Here is a 20954-nt window from a genome sequence, read left to right as displayed (position 1 = left end):
GCAATTTATACACAATGTTCATGAGATGAAGAACCCTATTGATTTTCAAGTTCATGAGACAAAGAAGTTGATTGATTTTTCAACAATTTGATAACACAAACACTCAAAAAGTTACAAACTGATTACTGGTACATGTTTTGTATAATAAATAACACTAGGAAGAACTGGAATCCAATCTTATTTTCATTTTTTCTGATAACTACTTCATGGGTTGTTACTGTTGATCATTTTTTTAGTGTTTTGTAAATGCTCCTGTTACATATGCAAAAACCTAAATGTGGACTGCTAGGACAACTTTGCTGATGTAGGTACAGTAGAATCTGTATGAGCAGCCACTCCTATTCAGCGACATCTCCTTGTAAGCGGTCACGATAAATTCCCCCCGTAGAAATTCTGTTGTTTCATCTCTTTATTCAACGGTCACTCCTCTAACGCGGCCAGCGGTCACTATTTTACTAATAAATTCAACAAAACATCGCCCATTCAACGGCCATTGTTGAATGATACCATCTTGTCGTTCTTTGTAACACCCCCGCTAATCCCGTGAGTAGTAGTTAATTAACTGGACCCCCACTGATCAGGTAAAAAGAAATGTAAACATAACAATCAACCCGGGATTATCTGTTAATTAATCTTTTGTTTTATTAAACGACTAACCTGATCATTGTTTTCACGCGTAACGACACATTATTTGATACTGATTGAATAAAATAAAAGTACCGGGTTTTGTCACGATCATCTAGTATCTCTCTTAGCGCCTCCTATAATATTACATACAGAGTTACACCCCCTGTAAATAGGAGATAAAATTAGCGATGTTTTTTGTTCATGTGCTTTTTTGATAAAATAAAATGAATTCATCGATTTTCTTCACAAAAATGGATAAATATTATCGAATGCATCACAATGGTAGACAGTAGTATCGAAGGTTGGTACAAAATGACAAGTTTACAGAAGTTATGTCCGAGATTTGAGTAAAGAATTTTCGTCCGGCGCAAGATTCAGCGACAGCCAAATTTACCGCTTCCAATGCATCCAAGCGTAATATTTAATTTATGTCGGCACAAAAAGCAACGAGATTTTATTAAGAGGCCACTCCCGTTAAGTTATGTCCGAGATTTGAGTAAAGAATTTTCGTTCGGTGCAAGATTCAGCGACGGCCAAATTTACCGCTTCCAATGCATCCAAGCGTAATATTTAATTTATGTCGACACAAAAAGCAACGAGATTTTATTAAGAGGCCACTCCCGTTAAGCGGTCAGTTGTGAAAATTCCCTTGGGTGGCTGCTTAATGCAGATTCTACTGTATATGTTTTGTTATATAGCAACCTAACTTTTAATTACAATATAAGTAAAGGTTATAAATGGCTCAATATTTTGAGCTGTGGCTGTCTGACATGGTTAATAATGTATTTCTCATTTAATTGAAATGGTGTCGGCATAACTACTTAACAGTGGATTTACATCACTCATTACAGAAAACTCTATATATTGTTCACATCAAGTTGTGACTAAAAAATCTCTTGTATAATTAAGATGATCAACAACACACTTGGAACTTGGATGATAAAAACAAAGGTTTATGTATATTGACATAAAAACCCATGAAAAGTAGGATAATTTGTCTTTTCTGTTAAGAGATATCTTACAAGTTGAAATCAATACTGTTGTTGCCAACTGGAATATTTTTCTTAATAACTTACTTCAGAAAATATCATTAATTAGATTACTTGATTGTGTTTTTCTCTCAATGTAAGATTTCATAATCCCATTTAGGAAATCTGAGAGAAAGTATTAATGGCACGATTTTGGATTCTAGTTTATCTACATTAATAGTTTACAAAATATATCACATGCATTTAATACATGCAATAAAATTGATGATTCTGTTATGGTTCAATTTGCAAATATAATTTTATTGTAATTCCTCGGTTAATTTTATTGAGACTGTTAGTTTTGGATCAGTTTTCAATCTTTATTAAACAAATTGTTTTTGAAATGATGTTGATAACGCAATTTAAAAAAGATTGTTTCTTAGAAAATAAACCACAGTTATCTTAAATGTAAACAAATTGTGACATATATATGGTGGGTGAGATATTCAAATTATGTGTCACTAGTAAGATTTTGTATCTAGCTGAAATAGTAGTTTTAAATACACTTGAGATGTAAATGTTATTTATGGTGATCAACAGTTTGTTGTTAAAGCCCAGTTTGAAATGTTATTTTGGGTAGAATCTTGTGTCAGTTATTATTGGTATAAGTGAAGTACTGGATTAAGAAATCAATTTGAATAATAGCTAGCCGAAGTTTGGCTAGAAATACCCTATTTTCTTGTTGATGAGATATCATTACCCTGTGGTCATTGTGAGTTGATTTTGTCAATCTAAATAAAGGTTAATGGCTTCACTTATTGTCCAGTGATTTGAATTCCCCTTTCACATCCATTTACGGTCATTACATGTTTTTCTTACTGTCAGAATTGATTTATTTTGAAAATATTATTAGAAAACTCCACTCTTTAACCATTATTTTTTATATAGTCTATAAAGTAAACATGTAGATGATATAATGACATCTACTTGTTGATCTTCTAACAGTAATTATATCAGTCATTGTGTTTTAATCCTTTAAATTTGGTGCGATATAGCCCAGTTGGAGCTGATGTGCCATAAAACTGTATTTCATTTCATTTAATGCTTAAAAGAAGACCACACCACACACAATGAAGATAGTCCTCCACCACTTTCTACATAATGCAATTGTGGACAATACTGTTAAAAACAGAGTAAAACTTTTACACAGTAAGTCTCCAACTCAATATCATCCAAAATTTTCGACATTGAAAACACAAATTATATGTTAATTTAGATCAACATTGATGTTGCAATCTTACCGGGAAAAGATGGACTTCTGATATCCAATATTTTAGACAAAATAAACATTTTACCATTGGTACACGAATCGTGTACCATAATGCGTTTCAGCACCATTTGTAACAAGGGACTCGAAGAACGAGGCTAGACATATTCCAAAAGTCATTCAAACGGTGACGACATATTCTTATCTGGAGAGCATACGCAATAAATACTATAGGTGTAGACTGGAATAACCAGGTGCTAGAGATTGCCATTTGATTGAGACTTCTGGCATATTTCGCCGAACATAAAGGAACTTGTTAGAAATTACAGTAAAAACAGAAACAATTGAATGTAAATCAGTTTATATAAATTCATAATACATTATTATATGCGTTGCGACCCATTTTAGTCAATTTCTAGGTCCCAAATATTAGCGATTTAGCTCCTTTAAGAGTTGAAGATATTGTCCAAAAAAATAAAGAATTAAACAGCTTCTTCACATACATTATCAATACCTACAACATGCATTATGAACATTTCTAATACTGGTACTCGAAAAAATTATATGCTTCATGGAGTTGAACTTCAAACTCAACTGGACCTGAACTTAAAACATTTCAGATTTCAGATTTTTCTCTCAAATAGTTAATGTTCATTTCTGCAAATCCATATTTAAGGCTTATATAACTCTACTTGATCACAGCTTTGGAACATTTTTTTAAATATTATTTCAGAGTTGATGCTGAAGACTGCCCAGAGTGATATGACTATTGGTTTTTGTTCATAACAGTTATATTTTACATGTCTTACATAAGTTCTCCTATTAAAAAAAAACTGTTTCTTTAGTCAAAGATCAGAGAAAATGTATTGAAATGGCAATCCAATGATAAAAATATTATGCTCTTCAAGTTTATTAACAGTTTGGTCTGAATAGCAACAATTTGTCAGATAATTATGCATTCCTGTATTACAGTTCATTAACTGGTACTATCTATATTGATTTAATTAAAATGCCAATGCAAGAGAGGGCAATTAATAATAAACACACACAATAGAAGATTATAAAAATATGTTTCTAATTCATGGGACTCTTTTAATTTTGACTCACAAAGTTTACCAGATGTCCAAAGTAAAAGGATAAGTTCAGTTATTGATGATGTGACACATTTATTTTCAGATTCAAGTACCAAAAATATGTACCTGCATATACAAAGTGCGTATATCATATAGGTGTTGTATGCTCTTAATCCACAATTTTTCAAGCAAACAATTTAGGTGTGTCATCGAGTGGATCAGCTAAATACAGTGTCTGCTGTTGATGGTAATGATATTGACCTAGAGATGTATTTGATAGTAACCTGAGATAACTGATATAATATTTTAATTCATTTGATAGTAATCCGACATCCAGCTACATTTAAAGTTTCTTGGTGACACTGACACAATGTATTTTAAAACATATCACAGATAAACTAGAAACAGCAATTTGAGTGTAAATAAAATTGAAACACAAAAACAGACAGTTTAGAAGAATGTTATAAAAAAAACCCCTGTAAATTGCATTAAGGGTTAAGAATTGAAGTAGATAAATTTAATTGGCAGAGAGGTTAGAACACCATAATCCAGCTTCTAATTGAGGGTGAGTGATGAAATTTGGTGTAATGTTTCATTACATCAATACTTTGACTAATTAAGTTGGATAATGAACATTTTCTGCTTAGGTTAGGCAGAGAGAGAAACAATGTAATTGCTAGATGCTTGAAAAAGATAAATGTGGAAGTAATTAATGACCCTCATCTATTTATTGTGAGATTGAGGTTTGGGACATCAGCCTCACTGTTGGTTTGTTTATATAATATTTTTTTTTACAAATTTAGAATAGACATGAATGTCATTTCATATTTTCTAAAAAAAACAAAACGAACCAATTAGTTATATTATCTCTCAGTTTAATTATTCTTCAATGGTTTCAGCGTTTTAAAGATGCCTTCCAATGTACACACTGGGTGATTTGATGATGTATTTGGACTAAAAACATATTCAAACTATTTAATCAATCAAAATTTGCTTCAAATTCCTCTCAAAACATTGTATTCGTGATGAAATACTCCAAGCCATGTTATAGCCCGTTCAGACGCTTAAATTGAACTGGTTTAAAAACCCTGGGAATCGTTAAACCAGTTTAACTTTGTCATCTAAACGCAAATGTGGGGCAAATAAACCAGTTAAAAACCCCAGCTCGCGACCCGTCTTCGAGAAGGCTTTTTATTTTAAACTGGTTCATCTTGGCCGTCTGAACACGTTTACTTAAAACACCCGGCTCCAGCTCGCTTTGAGCATGCGCAGTATGCAGTAAGTTACATTCCTGGGCAAATATCGGGGTCAGGCAGTGCCAGTGTTATCGAAAGCCTGCGAGCCAAATAAAGAATATGAAGCTACCCATGCATAGTTAACGCTAACCTCCGACCGAAGAGGTCAAAATAGTTAAAGTGGTTTGGCTTACAGTACGTATGAATGCAACACGATCCTGTCTTAAAAACCCTGGCGATTTTGAACTGGTTTAAAAATAAGTGTCTGAACGGTATATTTGTCACATGATTTGACAGTCTCGGAAACAAGCCAAACTTAGTGAGAATTCATTGCTTGTAAAAGACAATGTTGTCTTTAATCGCTGTCCATTTACCAAAGTAAATTCTGGGATTATCCCCCCTGCCCACTTCTTTTATGGCAGTTTGGTCTCTGAATCTGTTGTACGTAAGTCTCTCACTTTTTCCACGTCCACTCGCCATCATGTTTATCAACATATACATAAGTGCTTCCTAATGCAAGGAGGTCAGACAATCTGCACATGCAACCTTTGATGTCACTCGAGCAGACAGCCCTAATTATCGGACTGACAATTTTTGACACCCTCTCATTTTTGTCTTGTACGCACACCATGGGTGTTTTTCAGGGAATCCAGTATTTGTCTAGTATGGGTGTCTTTACTATCCATATTACCAAAATTGCCATACTTTTATTGGAAATAATCACCTGATAAATACTTTTATTGGAAATAATCACCTGATAAATACTTTTATTGGAAATAATCACCTGATAAATACTTTTCTGGAAATGCATCTTTGAAGAGAAAATGTTGCTCATGTGATGAACACAACTGATTCCAGTAAATTATACATAGACTATATCAAACTGCACGCAGCGATGCATCTACGTCATACTTCGAGATAATGATCACTGCCCTAGTTAGCCTCCATTTAAAATGCTCATGTGATCATTTGGGGCGGGACTTATTGACTGGACGACTACTTTGTGTACACAATGCAGAGTAAAAATAACCCGATCAAGCACGTGTTTTGTTTTATGTAAACACGTGTCATTAGCAAAGTGTCAACTTCTGCCACTCAGGTAAATGCGATATATAATATGTGCTAGTGGGTAGTATTGCAATACATTCTTTGCCATTGTAAACTGTCTTTAGAGTTTCAATCTGTTTATCTTTCAAAACAAGGTTATATACTCCTAAATTTGTCTTTGCAAACAAAACCGCCTCTGTGAAATTATCTGTCATGGGCGCCGCCATCGTGAATAATTAGAGGACTATTTTGTGATGCAGCTTTGATTAGTTTGACATATTTCATACACACAGCGGCTAAGTAAACATATTTAATTTCATTCAATATGACAATAGAAGAGAAATTAGCTTAATTAGCTTAGGGCCTGTCTTCAGGCGGAGCTAGCTGTAGACAGGCAGCCTAAGTTTGGGATGAGACTATATTTCTGGACACTATTTTGAGAGATTTGAATGGTTGAATAAACCTGACAATGAGCTGTGGACATCACCATTTGAGATGTAATATTTACATGTCTAATTTATTTAGATATGAGGGAACCACGGTGGTTAGGTGGTTAAGATGCTGGCTCGTTAGCCTAGAGGTCGGGTGTTCGATCCCTGCATTGGCCGAGAAAGTTCATCAGGATTTTCCGACTTGGTTTCCCCTTGTCAGTGGTGCAGAACGGAGAGCCTGACAAGGACAGCTGTCTAGTCCTTCGGATGATACGAAAAACTGAGGTCCCGTGTATACATTGGAATGCACGTAAAAGATCCCTTGGCAGTTGGAATTTGATTTAAGAGTAGGTGATAGTGTCGCTGCCCGGGCAAAATTTCCCTCATAGCACACTGTATGGCGTATGCCCGTCTTCATTAGCCCAGTATAGGAGCAGAACAGTAGGACGTTAAACCCCATTTCATTTCATTTCATTTATTTAGATATGAATGTGTAAATTCTTCGTAATGCTTAAAACTTGTGTCAAACAGATGAAAACAAGCATAGATGGTGTGAAAATAATTGTTATTAAAAACAGAATGTGAATTGACAGGATTTTGGCTGTATTTATTTGTAGTTAATTTTTACATCACAACCATTTTGAAAAGGAATAATTAAATATATATGTGAGGTTGTATATGAGTATTGTGGTTTGAAATCAGTTTTAAAGTAAAAATTTAGTCCACCTGTCGCAAGTGGCATGTAGTTTTAGTTACTACCTGTCTGCAATGGCCGAACATTTCGAGCCCTGTCCATGCACAAATGATATGTGGAGGGCAAAAGAATGATGAATTGCCTAACTAATTTACTTTACTCAACCCAAAATAATGAATTCCAAATTATTTATTGATTATTGTATCTATGTCGGATAACCACCAAATTCCAAAAAACACTGGATATTGTCCTTTAATCTTTACACAAAATGAGATATTGCAACATGAAAACCTGCAATATAGCATCATTTTAAAATCAAAGATTTAAATTGAGCAAATCCAGTTGATTTTGTTACTACAGCTTTGTTTGCGGGGTGATTTAATCTATATTTAAATAAATACAGTATTAATAAATATTCTATATTGTAATAATGATAATGTCTGGAACAATATGAAGGTCTAATTCAGAATTTGATATGTAAATGTCTCAGTTTTAATACCCGGATTCTCTCATCTAATATATTCCTCAGGTGTTACTGTCACTTTGATTTGGTGTACAATTTCTCATGGGTATAGATGTGCCTTCTGGTCATTGTTAGTAAGCATCATTGATACAATTAACGTGTGCTATTTTTCCACAGAAATTGCAGGGAGGGAACATTTTGTTGTCTGCTTCCAATAGTTGCTCTCTAATAATACAGTGCTTGTTGATCTTATATCTACATTGTCACATTAATAAGAGAACTTTAGTTACATTTTCCTGACACACCGACCATTAATTGAGATGCAGACTTGAACCTATTGAAGTCTATGCTGGTCTTCTAGTAGATTGGTCTTTAATCTAGACAGACGGAAAATTGCTCTTCTAAATCAATGGATTGGTGTAAGTTGGATTTTATTTTAGATTTATAGCTTGGTTTTGTTAACAGTTTTTTTTTATTATCTAACTTCATCTGTCTATAGGTAGTTATCAGAGTTTTGAGATGATTTTTGGTTTGACTTATTTAGATTATGAATATTTAGAGAATCTTGTATATGTTTTTGGTTTATCAAGTTGATAGTGTAAAGTCTGGGACTCTGCAGCTGATGAGTTTAACTTTACTTTAAGATTTTATTTTTAACCCAGTGATCAAAAAAATCCACAAAAAAATAAATTGGAAGTCTGTCATTATGACATTTCAAAAGTAAGTTGAAGCCGAATCAGTAAATTTACCAAAGAATTAATGTAACTTGTGAAATATATTATTGGGTGGTAATTTTCAATGATTGGTAGAATTGTTTGTTGGTGGAAGATCAAATTCTCAAAATTAGATTTTAATTTTTGTAGGTTCTGAATTCTATTTAGAGTATTTACAAAGTTACAAGTCTCTTTGGTTAAGGTTACTAGATTTTGCTTCTGTTGAGCAACTCTAATTGCTAGTATTTTTTTTTTTCAGGTTTTATTCTTCTGTTGGTAGGACCCCCCACTTCAAAAATATCCCCTGAACATATTACTTATGTTTTGTTTGTATAATTTCAGATGGAATCGACGTTTCACCAAGTCCTTCTATTTGTAAGTACATTTTGTTTTTATACAGTTTTTATTAGTATTTCATGCCATTCTTGTAAAAATAAAAAAAAATTATTCATATATCTATTGCTACCAATAAACATTTGTTTGGTTTGTGGGTTACTAGTGTTAGACAATATGTCGAATGAAACTGATTTTGAAAAAGTGACTTCTATTAGACAAAATAACATAAAGAAAAGAAATTATATGATTTTCAAAATAATTGATTTTCCCAAAAAATTAATTTCTAAAATATACTATATACAGCAAAAAAAATATTTAAACAAGTTTTTCATTCGATCAGCTATATTATATACTAAACAGCAAAAAAAAAACTGTCAGTACGATTTCAAAATCAGAGAGGCAAATCTTTCTAGAAAATGACTTACTAAATGGATCAAAGCAATTTTTTGTGAACAGTATGTTGACACATTAGTGTTTAATTCATCACAATTCCAAGACATTACGAGAAGGTTTAGAATCTGTACACAGTCTATACATCAGTATCTAATGTGTCCACCGCGAGTGTCAATAACAGCAGCGCAGCATCTGTACATGGCGCAATCCATCGACTGTCCGGACTAAGGGCTGGCCAGTGCATAACGTTGACACCGTTCTGCTGTAGAAAGTCCCGAGTAACTCTGGCCGCACTGCTGTGATGTCGCCTCCACTCCCTGGACCAAGATTTTGGAACACCACAGACCCACTCTCTGGTTCAGGCCGATTCCACCCCAAACCATTATGCTTGGACCTCCCCATGAGTCTCGTTCCATGACACATTGGTCAGAATAACGCTGGCCACGTCAACGCCATATTCTGGTCCTGCCATCTGCAGTTGATAATACGCAATACTGACTCGCATCTGTAAACAGAACAGTTCTTCAATGGCTGTGTCGCCAGTTCTGGTGTTATTGGGCAAACTGTAGACGTTCACGTCAATGGCGAGGGGTGAGGATCAGTCCACGGTAATGTCTACGGCAATGGATGTTCTCTCTGGTGAGACGTCCGCACACTGTATCAGTACTGATGGATCTTCCGTGTATTCCTACTGTCTGACGTGCTGTCTCAGATGCCTGTGTGAAGGGATTCTGCACAATTGTGGTAACTCTTGGTCTACCAGTTCAGGGGCTATCATCTGTGGTGTTGATGGCCCGAAAGCGTTGCTGAAGCCTGTAGATGGTCCAAACATTGACCTGGAAGTGATAGGCATGCTGTTGACATTGTAGTGTGAATGATTCAACCAGGTATGGGGGTACATTTTATAGGGCTGGTCCCGGTGAACAGCATGTGCAGCATGAGTTACGTGAAAATCATGGAGAACACATTACCATCTCAGAAGTCAGGTTGCGTTTTTGAGAACATTTCTGGGGTTCATTTCTTTTGCCGCTTAGTATATTTTGAAAAATTGAAAGAGTTACATAAAATTTCAATATCAGTTATTGTCCCCCGCCTTTCGAAGAAAGCAGGGGACTATTAAAATGGGTTCGTCAGTCTGTCTGTCTGTCCGTCACACTTTTTGGAACACAATAACTCTCTTTCTAATTGAGGTAGAATGTTCAAACTTGGTGTAGGTGTGTGTTAGGTCAATGCCTTGATGGAGTTCGAAGATGAGTATTTTCTGCTTAGGGTACACAGAGATTAGCAATTTGATTGGTGAGAGTGGTGAAACTTGGTGTATAGTTTCATTACATCAATACCTTGAACATTTTCTGCTGAGGGTAAGCAGAGTGATAAGCAATTTGATTGGTCAAGACTTTGGAACACAATAACTCTCCTTCTATTTGAGGTAGAATGTTCAAACTTGGTGTAGGCATTCATTAGGTGAATCCCTTGATGGAGTTCGATGATGAACATTGTCTGCTTACAGTAGGCAGAGATAAGCAATCTGATTGGTTGATGCTTTAGGGGCACGATAACTTTGATTATAATGAAGTGAGAGCGATGAAACTCTGAATATAGATTCATCATGTCATTACCTTGACTAAGTTCGATTGTGTGAATTTTCTGCCTGGGCTATGGAGCGATAATCAATTTGATTGGTCAAGACTTTGGAACATAAAAACTCTGCTTTTAATTGAGGTAGAATGTTTAACCCTTTCACTGCGTATACCCGGTAGTACCGGGTATTATAAAATGTCGGTAAAATGCGCGTACCCGGTATTACCGTGTACTCAGTAAAGCCCTCGCTTAAATTAGTACCGTTACTGCAAGTGCCATATATTGTATTTTCTATACACTAGAACATATTTCCATGTGTTTCAAAGCGGCAAACCGTAAACTGGCGGAGTGCATAGTGACAACGTAGACGATGCACTCTCGACGAAGTCGTGAATGACGTCTTGCTGACCAACACGTGGACAATTTCGAGGCGGGTGATACACATAATTCGTTTCCAGTTACTTGATAATGATAGTAGTCAGGACAGTAATTGGTATTATGAAGTGTGTGATTTGTTGCGCGACGTTCCGCCCATAGCTAGCTATGTCTCCCGTGCATGATGAACAAGCCCAATGTTAACACGATGATAGCCCTGTGTCTGCAGTAGATTCTGACAATAATTCTGATGTTGATAATAATGCTGGCCTGCTGGATCGTAAAAGACGTAGGCAATTCCTGAGTCCCGAACGTGTAGATCTATTGACTGACTATATTGATAATGATATGAGACTTAGGGATGAAAGTGAAAGTAAAAACAAGGTATTGCAATCCACACGTGGTCATGGCAGCGGGAGACGTGATGCGCATGTTCGTGGTGGCATTGCTCATGGCTGCTATTGATATTTTTGTTCATTTTATATATCTTTATCAAAATCCAGTGAAAAAAACAATATCTTTTAAGTATTTCATGGAGAAAAATTCGTTTTCGTGTTAGCTTTAGTGAGAAATGAGAAATCCAAAATGGCCGCCATGACGTCACGTGACTACATTATTATGCAAATTTCCAAAATTTTATTTTTTCCTCTTAGCCAAACCTCATGCCCATCCCAACAGACAAAAAGATTTTTCATAAAAGCTTCCATTAGTACTGCTTGGCATTCAGTTCCAACCTCCCTTTTATCCTCAAAAAAGGGTCTAGCACAGGCAGTGGATTTACGTCTAGCATTGAAAGGGTTAAACCTGATGTAGATGTTTATTAGGTGAATGTCTTGACTGATTTCAATGATTAACATTTCAAGCTAAAGCTAAGCAGAGCTAATCAAATTCATTGGTCAATGCTTTGGGACAAGATAATCTTGATTCTATCTGATAGAGAGTGATGAAACTTAGTGTGTAGTTTGATTGCGCGATACTTTTGAAAAAAATAAATGTGCGATTAATTAATATGTGTCATCTATTTATTTTGGGATTTCGGCAGGGGACATCAGCCTCACTGTTGGCTTGTTTCAATTAGTGATGGGTACAAGCACTGTACAATTAAATTTCAAAATATTATGCGGAAGTTGTCTTACATTAGAGTGGCCCACAGACTCAATTATCTGTACTATATAAACTGACCTGTTTTAACAGCATGTTGTCAAAACTTTGTTTATGAGAAAAGTGCTCTCACGGGCTCGCTCGTGCACTGTAAGCAGCAAACAGTCGCCCAAAATAGACATTCACGTGACAATATTCATTCACTTATTTATCAATGAAGCCATGTAAAAAATTATTCTTTACTCGTTGGGCTTTTAAAAATAAGTAGTTACGAACTAGATTAAAATTTTGGCTAAAACTCGGCGATTAAATTTTTAAGTTAGTTGATTGTAACCAATGACGTATATATTGTAACGGTTCTCGGTTCAGAGTCAACTCATGTTGTTTCGCCCTTTTTCTATCTTTTAAGTCCACTCCCGTGGCAACATACCGACACTGCAAGACTGAAAGTTACTTTAATTTAACCGTAAAACTCTGTTGTTAGTGGGCGCTTTAGTTACTTTAGAAGTTACATTGTTGCTAGCTCTAAATACGCAGAAAAAATTTGAGACTGGAAATTAATTGAACGAAATTATTTTACCAAGTCTTGATTAACCAGACATGTATGATTAAAATAAAATTACAGTACTGGTCACAAAACTCGGATTCTAATTATTTTAGGGCGCTGCGAATTTGGCCTCCGGTTTTGTGTCAAATTTAATAGGAGGATGTGCCATTATGGCTATGCCATTCGTGTTTAGTATCCTTATGCATTTGCCATTTCTAACATGGTGGTTACAAAACGTTTCAGTTATTATAAATCCAGCAACAACTCATTTTTCTAGAACTGAAATATAACCAAAAAGACGCGCATTGACTGTTTCATAATTATTAAAAATATGAAAACGCGACATGATGCGTAAATTGGGCGTCTTACTTTCGAGAACAATAGCTATAAAACAGAAATTTCCAGATTGATACATAATACGACGCGGGGACTATTAAAATGGGTTCGTCCGTCTGTCTGTCTGTCTGTCCGTCTGTCTGTCCGTCTGTCTGTCTGTCTGTCCGTCACACTTTTTGGGACACAATAACTCTCTTCCTAATTGAGCTAGAATGTTCAAACTTGGTGTATGTGTTTATTAGGTCAATGCCTTGATGGAGTTCGAAGATGAGCATTTTCCGCTTAGGGTAAGCAGAGATAAGCAATTTGATTGGTTGATGCTTTGGGACACGATAACTCTCTTCCTAATTAGGCTAGAATGTTCAAACTTGGTGTATGTGTTGATTAGGTCAATGCCTTGATGGAGTTCGAAGATGAGCATTTTCCGCTTAGGGTAAGCAGAGATAAGCAATTTGATTGGTTGATGCTTTGGGACACGATAACTTTTAATTGAGCTAGAATGTTCAAACTTGGTGTATGTGTTTATTAGGTCAATGCCTTGATGGAGTTCGAAGATGAGCATTTTCCGCTTAGGGTAAGCCGAGATAAGCAATTTGATTGGTTGATACTTTGGGGCACGATAACTCTCTTCCTAATTGAGCTAGAATGTTCAAACTTGGTGTATGTGTTGATTAGGTCAATGCCTTGATGGAGTTCGAAGATGAGCATTTTCCGCTTAGGGTAAGCAGAGATAAGCAATTTGATTGGTTGATGCTTTGGGACCTGATAACTTTAGTTCTAATTAAAAGGGAGAGTGAGGACACTTGGTGTATAGCTTTATTATATCAATACCTTGACTAAGTCTCGATAATGAGCATTTTCTGCTTAGGGTAAGCAGAGCGATAAGCAATTTGATTGGCCGAGACTTTGGAACACATTAACTCCTTTTCTAATTGAGCTAGAATGTTCAAACTTGGTGTAGGTGTTTATTAGGTTAATGTCTTGATGGAGTTCGAAGATGAGCATTTTGTGCTTAGGTTAAGCAGAGATAAGCAATTTGATTGGTCGAGACTTTAGAACACAATAACTCTCATTCTAGTTGAGTTAGAATGTTCACACTTGGCATAGGTGGCTATTAGGTGAATGCCTTGATGGAGTGTGAAGATGATAATTTTTTGCTTAGAGTAAGCAGGGATAAGCAATTTGATTGGTTGATGCTTTGGGACACGATAACTTTAGTTCTAATTAAGTGAGAGTGAGGACACTTGGTGTATAGCTTTATTATATCATTACCTTGACTAAGTTTGATAATGAGTATTTTCTGCTGTCATGTCATGGCTGAGTTCAATTATTAACATTGGTCGATGCTTTGGGACAAGATAACTTTGATTCTATCTGATAGAGAGTGCTGAAACTTAGTGTATAATTTGATTGCTCGATACTTTTGAAAAAAATAAATGTGCGATTAATTAATGTGTCATCTATTTATTTTGGGATTTCGGCGGGGGACATCAGCCTCACTGTTGGCTTGTTGGATTTTTGTTATTTGCACGAACCACTCTACTTACATAGTTTGGAATTTGCCTATTCAAATGAGTTCATCTGTCTGTGAGACAGTTTGGAGTACTATGTGATATCAATGCATCTAGGAGCTAGACCAAATACTAAAAAAATCAATGCATCGAGAAGCTAGACCAAAAACTATAAAAACTCTTTTATGGGTTGCAACACTTGTTAAGATTGCAAACAAAATGCCAGGTGCACAAATATATCATTGTTCTGACATACCACTCTGCCGTGTTGGAGATATGCCTCAGATAAACTAATCTACAGAGTACAGAATGACATCTCTACAATAAGGGTAAACTCTATTGTCATTTAACAAATATATTTTAGTTTGGTCACTCTATTTGTTTAAATATTGTAATGTTGCACATTATTCATGCTGCTATCATGCACTAATTTGGATTGAACCAGTTGACTTAATTATGATTGATTGTTTTTCAGCTGATAATGATCTACAGCCGGTTACATACAAGGAACCTGACTTCTGGTGTTCTATAGCCTATTATGAACTAAACACTCGAGTTGGAGAGACTTTCCATGCTTCACAACCATCTCTCACAGTGGATGGCTTTACAGATCCCTCCAATTCTGAGAGATTCTGTCTGGGACTACTGTCTAATGTCAACAGAACTCAACAAGTAGAAATGACCAGACGACATATAGGTATACATACATATTTTATTTTCTGGTAATTCTCCTCGGAATTGAGATCGTATGTATATGAAACATATATATTCTACATTGATATCATTATAATTCTAATCTTTACATTGATCAAACTGGACTAGTTTGTATTTATTTGAATATTTTGCAGGTAAAGGAGTTAGATTGTATTATATTGGTGGAGAAGTGTTTGCAGAGTGTTTGAGTGAAAATGCTGTTTTTGTCCAGAGTCCCAACTGCAATCAAAGATATGGATGGCATCCTGCTACAGTGTGTAAGATACCTCCAGGTAGGAAACATGCTCAGTTTACTGATTCATGGGAGATAATCCATTTTGAGTATGACTTCTAGAATATGTACTGATTATGTACATGTTAAAGAATCATGAAACATGTACTCTATCAATGTCAGTCTACAACATACAATTTTTATGCTACATTATTATATTTACTTTGTTTGTATTGCTACCCAATTTCAGCTGGGTATGAATACAGGAATTAGGTGATCATGTATTACAAATCTTAGTAGCTGTTATAGTATTACATTGATACAAGGTTGTTTGTGATATATAAGTTGAGATATTGATATACATACTGATTGTTTTAAAATATTACAGGATGTAATTTGAAGATATTTAACAACCAGGAATTTGCTGCCTTGTTGGCTCAATCAGTAAATCAAGGTTTTGAGTCAGTTTATCAGTTAACTCGTATGTGTACTATTAGAATGAGTTTTGTGAAAGGATGGGGAGCCGAGTACAGGTAAACCTTAAGTCTTTTAAAACAAGCAATACAAATTTGTTTTGTGGAGAATATCTGAAGTCCACTGACCAAGTAAGAAAACATGATTGATTTAAAACTTTTTCATCTTTATATAAAGTGGATTATGACATCAAACTAACACCATAACTTAGAATCAAAAGAAACACCAGCACTGAATAGGGAAAAAACCCACTTTCATTGGGAAGTTGATAAATCTTTAACGTAAAGTTAAAATGTCCCTCCAGCTTAAAGTATTATGGCCTTCTTGTTTTACGAGAAACTCTATTTAACGTATGTACATTATCTTTTAAGTATGTATTTCTTAGGTAATTGTAATTCTGTTGTATTATATATTACAGACGCCAGACAGTAACTAGTACGCCATGTTGGATTGAGATTCATTTAAACGGACCGTTACAGTGGTTGGATCGTGTTTTAACTCAAATGGGTTCCCCTGGTTTACCATGTTCGAGCATGTCTTAAATTATCGGAGTGGATGACAAAAAAAAACAAACATCAACATCTTTCAGATTTGTTGCTAAAGAAAACTGCAGGCTGTATAGATAACTTGTGACCTCAACTTTTTTCATATTTAAATAAACAGTTCTCGTTCTGATCGATGTCATTATTCTTTTCCTTGGTTTAATTTGAATGGTTATGATGCACGATCTGTCTTAACGTGTTAATATACTTTTTATATAACCAGCTTATATGTTCTGCTTATATATACTCTGGTTTTATCTTATATAATGTGAAAACTACAAACAGAATGAAGAAATATGTTATTACAGTAGTATAACAGACGTTTTACTAATCAACATTTAAAAAATGGTTTCTAACTATGTGCGGAAGTCGTTATGTGAACTTCTATATCTTGAAGAATAGTTTCTACATTTTTGGTGTTAAAATTTTCAAATATCAAGGGAGTGAAGAAAGAAGATATCTTGTTGAAAGAATTCAAGAGAAATCAAGACTGGGGGAATATTATCCATGCTTTCTTCTATTTGATTATTTTTAATGATTTCATTTTTGACCTAACACAGTGCTATAATTGTTGTGAAAATGTAGTTTTAACATTTTAGATTTTAGAAAGTGTAGTATATAGTTAGCACTAGGATTGGTTTCATTGTTGCTTGCTGGTAATGGAAATTTCTTTCTAAGCATGTATTATTTTAGCATAGTTGCTAGTAATATATCTTCTTTTTCTACTTCACTCTCAAATTAATGCATGCTTAGATTGTAAAATTTGCATATGTATATCATTCATTGATGTTAATTTTCATATAGAAATAACAAAGTCTGTCCAGTGACTGTTCACTTTTGCTTTGTCCTGATTATGAAAGTCTGTGGACTTAATATTTCTATTAGGCATAAATTAATGATGTCTGTTGCAAGCATCTTTAAAAATCAAGATTTTAGTATACATTTTATATGAATCTAGATAAATTATACATTTAAAAATCAAGCTTTTAGTATGCATTTTATACAAATCTTGGGAAATGATACAGTTAAAAAAAAAAGGATCATTTTACTGTTGATATTATATAGTTAATTAACATTGTTACTTGTATTTTACCTACATAAATATTATCTTAATGAAATAACCAACAATAATTTTATATGGAACCTTAATTATTGCTCATAAAATCATCCACATAAAGATTAAGCCCTGTTTGTTGTTCTGTTCAATAATATAGAACATTTGGAGCTCGAGAAAATATTCTTATGCCATGATGATACAGGACCGCAGTTTGGTTATAATTCAATGAAAAATATATCCAAATTAGGAAGGAAATAATATTCTCAGAAACATCAATAAGTCTTGAGTAATATTGATTTAATTTGTTGATCTCTGTGGGTTACTGGTCCGAGGAATCAATTACAAGACTAAAAAAAAAAAAAAAATTGTTTTGACAAAACAAAGAAATAAGAGTAGTGTACGATTGCTGGTTTGCAGTTACCTAGAAATTTTATTATTTAATGTTGAAATTTGACTAAAATAGGTTTTATGGCTCAAATTTGACTAAAATTAGGTTATATGGTTCAGTACATTTTTAGATTAAAAAGAAATCTGAATCATGGTCTCACGAAAACAATTTGTAAGAATTCTCTGGGGGATAGTTGAATAATAATAGAATTCAAGAGAAATGTTCATTGTTTTAGAGATTTTAAGCTTTCCTATTATAGAATTAGAATTTACATAATGTACTGTCTTATATTGTATAACTTGTATTATTAAGGCACACATAGCATTTTATATTGACTGAGATTCCGGTGTTTCTCATCAATAAGCCAAAGATAGCCACTTAATTCTAGCATGACACACAAAATCTTGTGTAAACAAAGTCAAGCCAAGAATATCATATAAATTCAGCAAAAAAACCTTAATATTGTTGATGTCTGTTTGAATTATATTTTTAAAAGAATGGTTGTAGAAAAATAATGCTCTGTGTGCCTCTTTTTGTTTCATGTTTTGCTTATTGTTATTAGAATTCATGGAAATGTTCTTGTTTTATCATAGTTAATACATACACATATGAAATATCAGCCTTGTAGAATAGTAGGAATATATTTAAACTACAATCACTGGCTTCACTTGTTGTCATATTTTTAATGGATTGATATTGCTTTACCGGTGATGTATAGGGGTTGTAATAATAATGTGTGAAAGGGAGATTTTTATACTGTATGTGTTTGAAGAGAGAAAGATATTGAATTGGTACTAATGTATCCTGTATAAACACGTATTATATATATATATATATATATATATATATATATATATATATATGTAAAATGTACATACATTTACTATATATGCTTGTCTTATCTATATATTAATGTTTACTTTGCTAGACTGTACTTGCTTGGAGCTTTTTTTTTTTATTACAGGAATAGAAATAACATTTTACACATATTGCTTGTTTTAATGTTCATTATTATTTATAGCAAAACTAGGCAAGGGATTTAACACTCTCATTGAAATTGATGTGAGGAACGAAAGTAATTTTTATTGGATGTACATGTAAGATGTTGGATATTAATAATAATGTTCATTTAAGTAGCCTTATGTCATCAGTTATTGATCTAAATTCTTCAGCTATCTCTGGAATTTTCCAAGCTGAGATTATTTGTACTCTAGTCACCTCTGGCATTTTTTTCCAATAACCAATTTCTTTCCAGTAAATGTCAAAATCCTCCTCCAGCTAACTAAAACAATAAACAGAAAGTCTGGGTATTTCACTAGTTCTACTATACATGTATTTCAGTGATGAAAAAAGTTTATATCAATATAATTTGCTGAGTTTCTCGTACTTTTTGCCTCTCAAAACATTGAAGTGATGTTCATCAAAGAAAAGATTTTTTATCATAATTTTCAGCTAGTTAATTAGTTTAAAATGTAATTTCTTTAAATAAAACCCTATACTACACATAGAAATATTATTTTTGACATGACTGCTTTCAGTATTTCGAATATAGTTCATTTTATTTTACAAGCAAAAAATTTTATTAACATAGGTTACATTTATACTTCAAAAAAGGACATTTATACTTCAAAAAAGGACAAAGTTCATTAAATTTATGTCTTTCTATCATAGACTTAATTATCAAAAATCGAAGCACAGAAGATCAGTACATAATAGGTGGTAATCTTTCTAAACATGTCAGCCCCAAAAAAGTTGGATAATTTTGGCCAAATTTTAAGTTTCTTTACGGGATCAGGTATGTTAATAAGAAATTTGTATTGATTATCATGTAAAATAAAGTAGAAAAGTATGTCAGAACTTGCAGGTTTTTACACAAATAATTAGTTTATTTTCCTTACCCTATCCAAAAAGGGAAAAAAAGCTCAATAGCATCTTAATTTAGCATTTATGTTTTGCTTTTATCATATTTGGTGGTATAAGAGTCTTAGTGAAAATAAAATAAGATTGTGTAAAATAAAGGGTTTTGAGTTGTTTTGTTTCATTTTGTAGTCTTAATATACAAATTAACACCTATTGATATTACATGTTTTAAATCCATTATCAAACAATTCATTAGATCCAGGATACAAAAATAGGTCACATAGGATACAGTGCTAACATTACACACCCAAAAGGCTGGTCAAATCAATTTAACTGCTTTTTAAAGAATATGCCCTACCAAATACAAACCATGTGGTTTAATGATATATTTGGACTAGACATTCAAACTAATTTATCTATCAAAGGTTTCCTTCAAATTCCTTTAAAACATTAAGCCAACAGTGCGGCTGATGTCCCCCGCCGAAAACCACCCCAAAGAAACAGATGACACATTAATTAAATGCACATTTATCTTTTTCAAAAGTATCGAGTAATCAGACTGATTATCTTTGCTTAGTCTAAGCATAAAATGTTCACTATCAAACTCTGGTTTTGCAGTACCTGGTATATATGGCGGGGTATCGGGTTCAAAATGCAATCTAGAGTAAAAAGCAGAAAGTCAACAGTAAAAAGTAGAAAATCTAAAGTAAACGGGAAAATTCTTATCTAAAAGGGTATTTTTATGGTGAAAACCTATAAATTTATGCACTTAGTCTGCAGAAACATCAAGCTTTTCAACTCTCATGGACATAATTTCTACTTTCTACTATCAACTTTTGACTTTCGACTTTCCGCTTTCTACTTTCTACTGTTAACTTTTAACTCTCGATTTTCCACTTCAGATGATCTACTCACGATTTTCTAACGCAGATTTTCTCCAATACTATGGTGGCTGATAGTGGCCATGTAATTTTTCGCCATTTTCATAACCCGTCAACACGACATAACGA

The 20954-nt window shown here is 33.9% G+C and overlaps 1 protein-coding gene across 2 annotated transcripts in view; it reads left to right on the top strand.

The window, feature by feature from the left end:
• Nucleotides 1–20102, top strand: part of LOC126814552 (mothers against decapentaplegic homolog 3) — a 92450-nt gene extending 72348 nt beyond the window's left edge. For both annotated transcript variants that reach the window (XM_050539785.2, XM_050539786.2), the window contains exons 6-10: nucleotides 8861–8893; nucleotides 15174–15395; nucleotides 15547–15684; nucleotides 16012–16156; nucleotides 16516–20102. In XM_050539785.2, the coding sequence (XP_050395742.1) occupies nucleotides 8861–8893; nucleotides 15174–15395; nucleotides 15547–15684; nucleotides 16012–16156; nucleotides 16516–16639 (662 nt within the window). In that variant the 3' untranslated portion in view covers nucleotides 16640–20102. The remainder of the gene's footprint in view (nucleotides 1–8860; nucleotides 8894–15173; nucleotides 15396–15546; nucleotides 15685–16011; nucleotides 16157–16515) is intronic.
• The last annotated feature ends 852 nt before the right edge of the window (nucleotides 20103–20954 follow it).

The sequence above is a fragment of the Patella vulgata genome, chromosome 3 (genome assembly GCF_932274485.2).
Source record: "Patella vulgata chromosome 3, xgPatVulg1.2, whole genome shotgun sequence".
Classification (NCBI taxonomy): domain Eukaryota; kingdom Metazoa; phylum Mollusca; class Gastropoda; family Patellidae; genus Patella; species Patella vulgata.
This window is presented reverse-complemented; position numbering and strand designations above follow the sequence as displayed.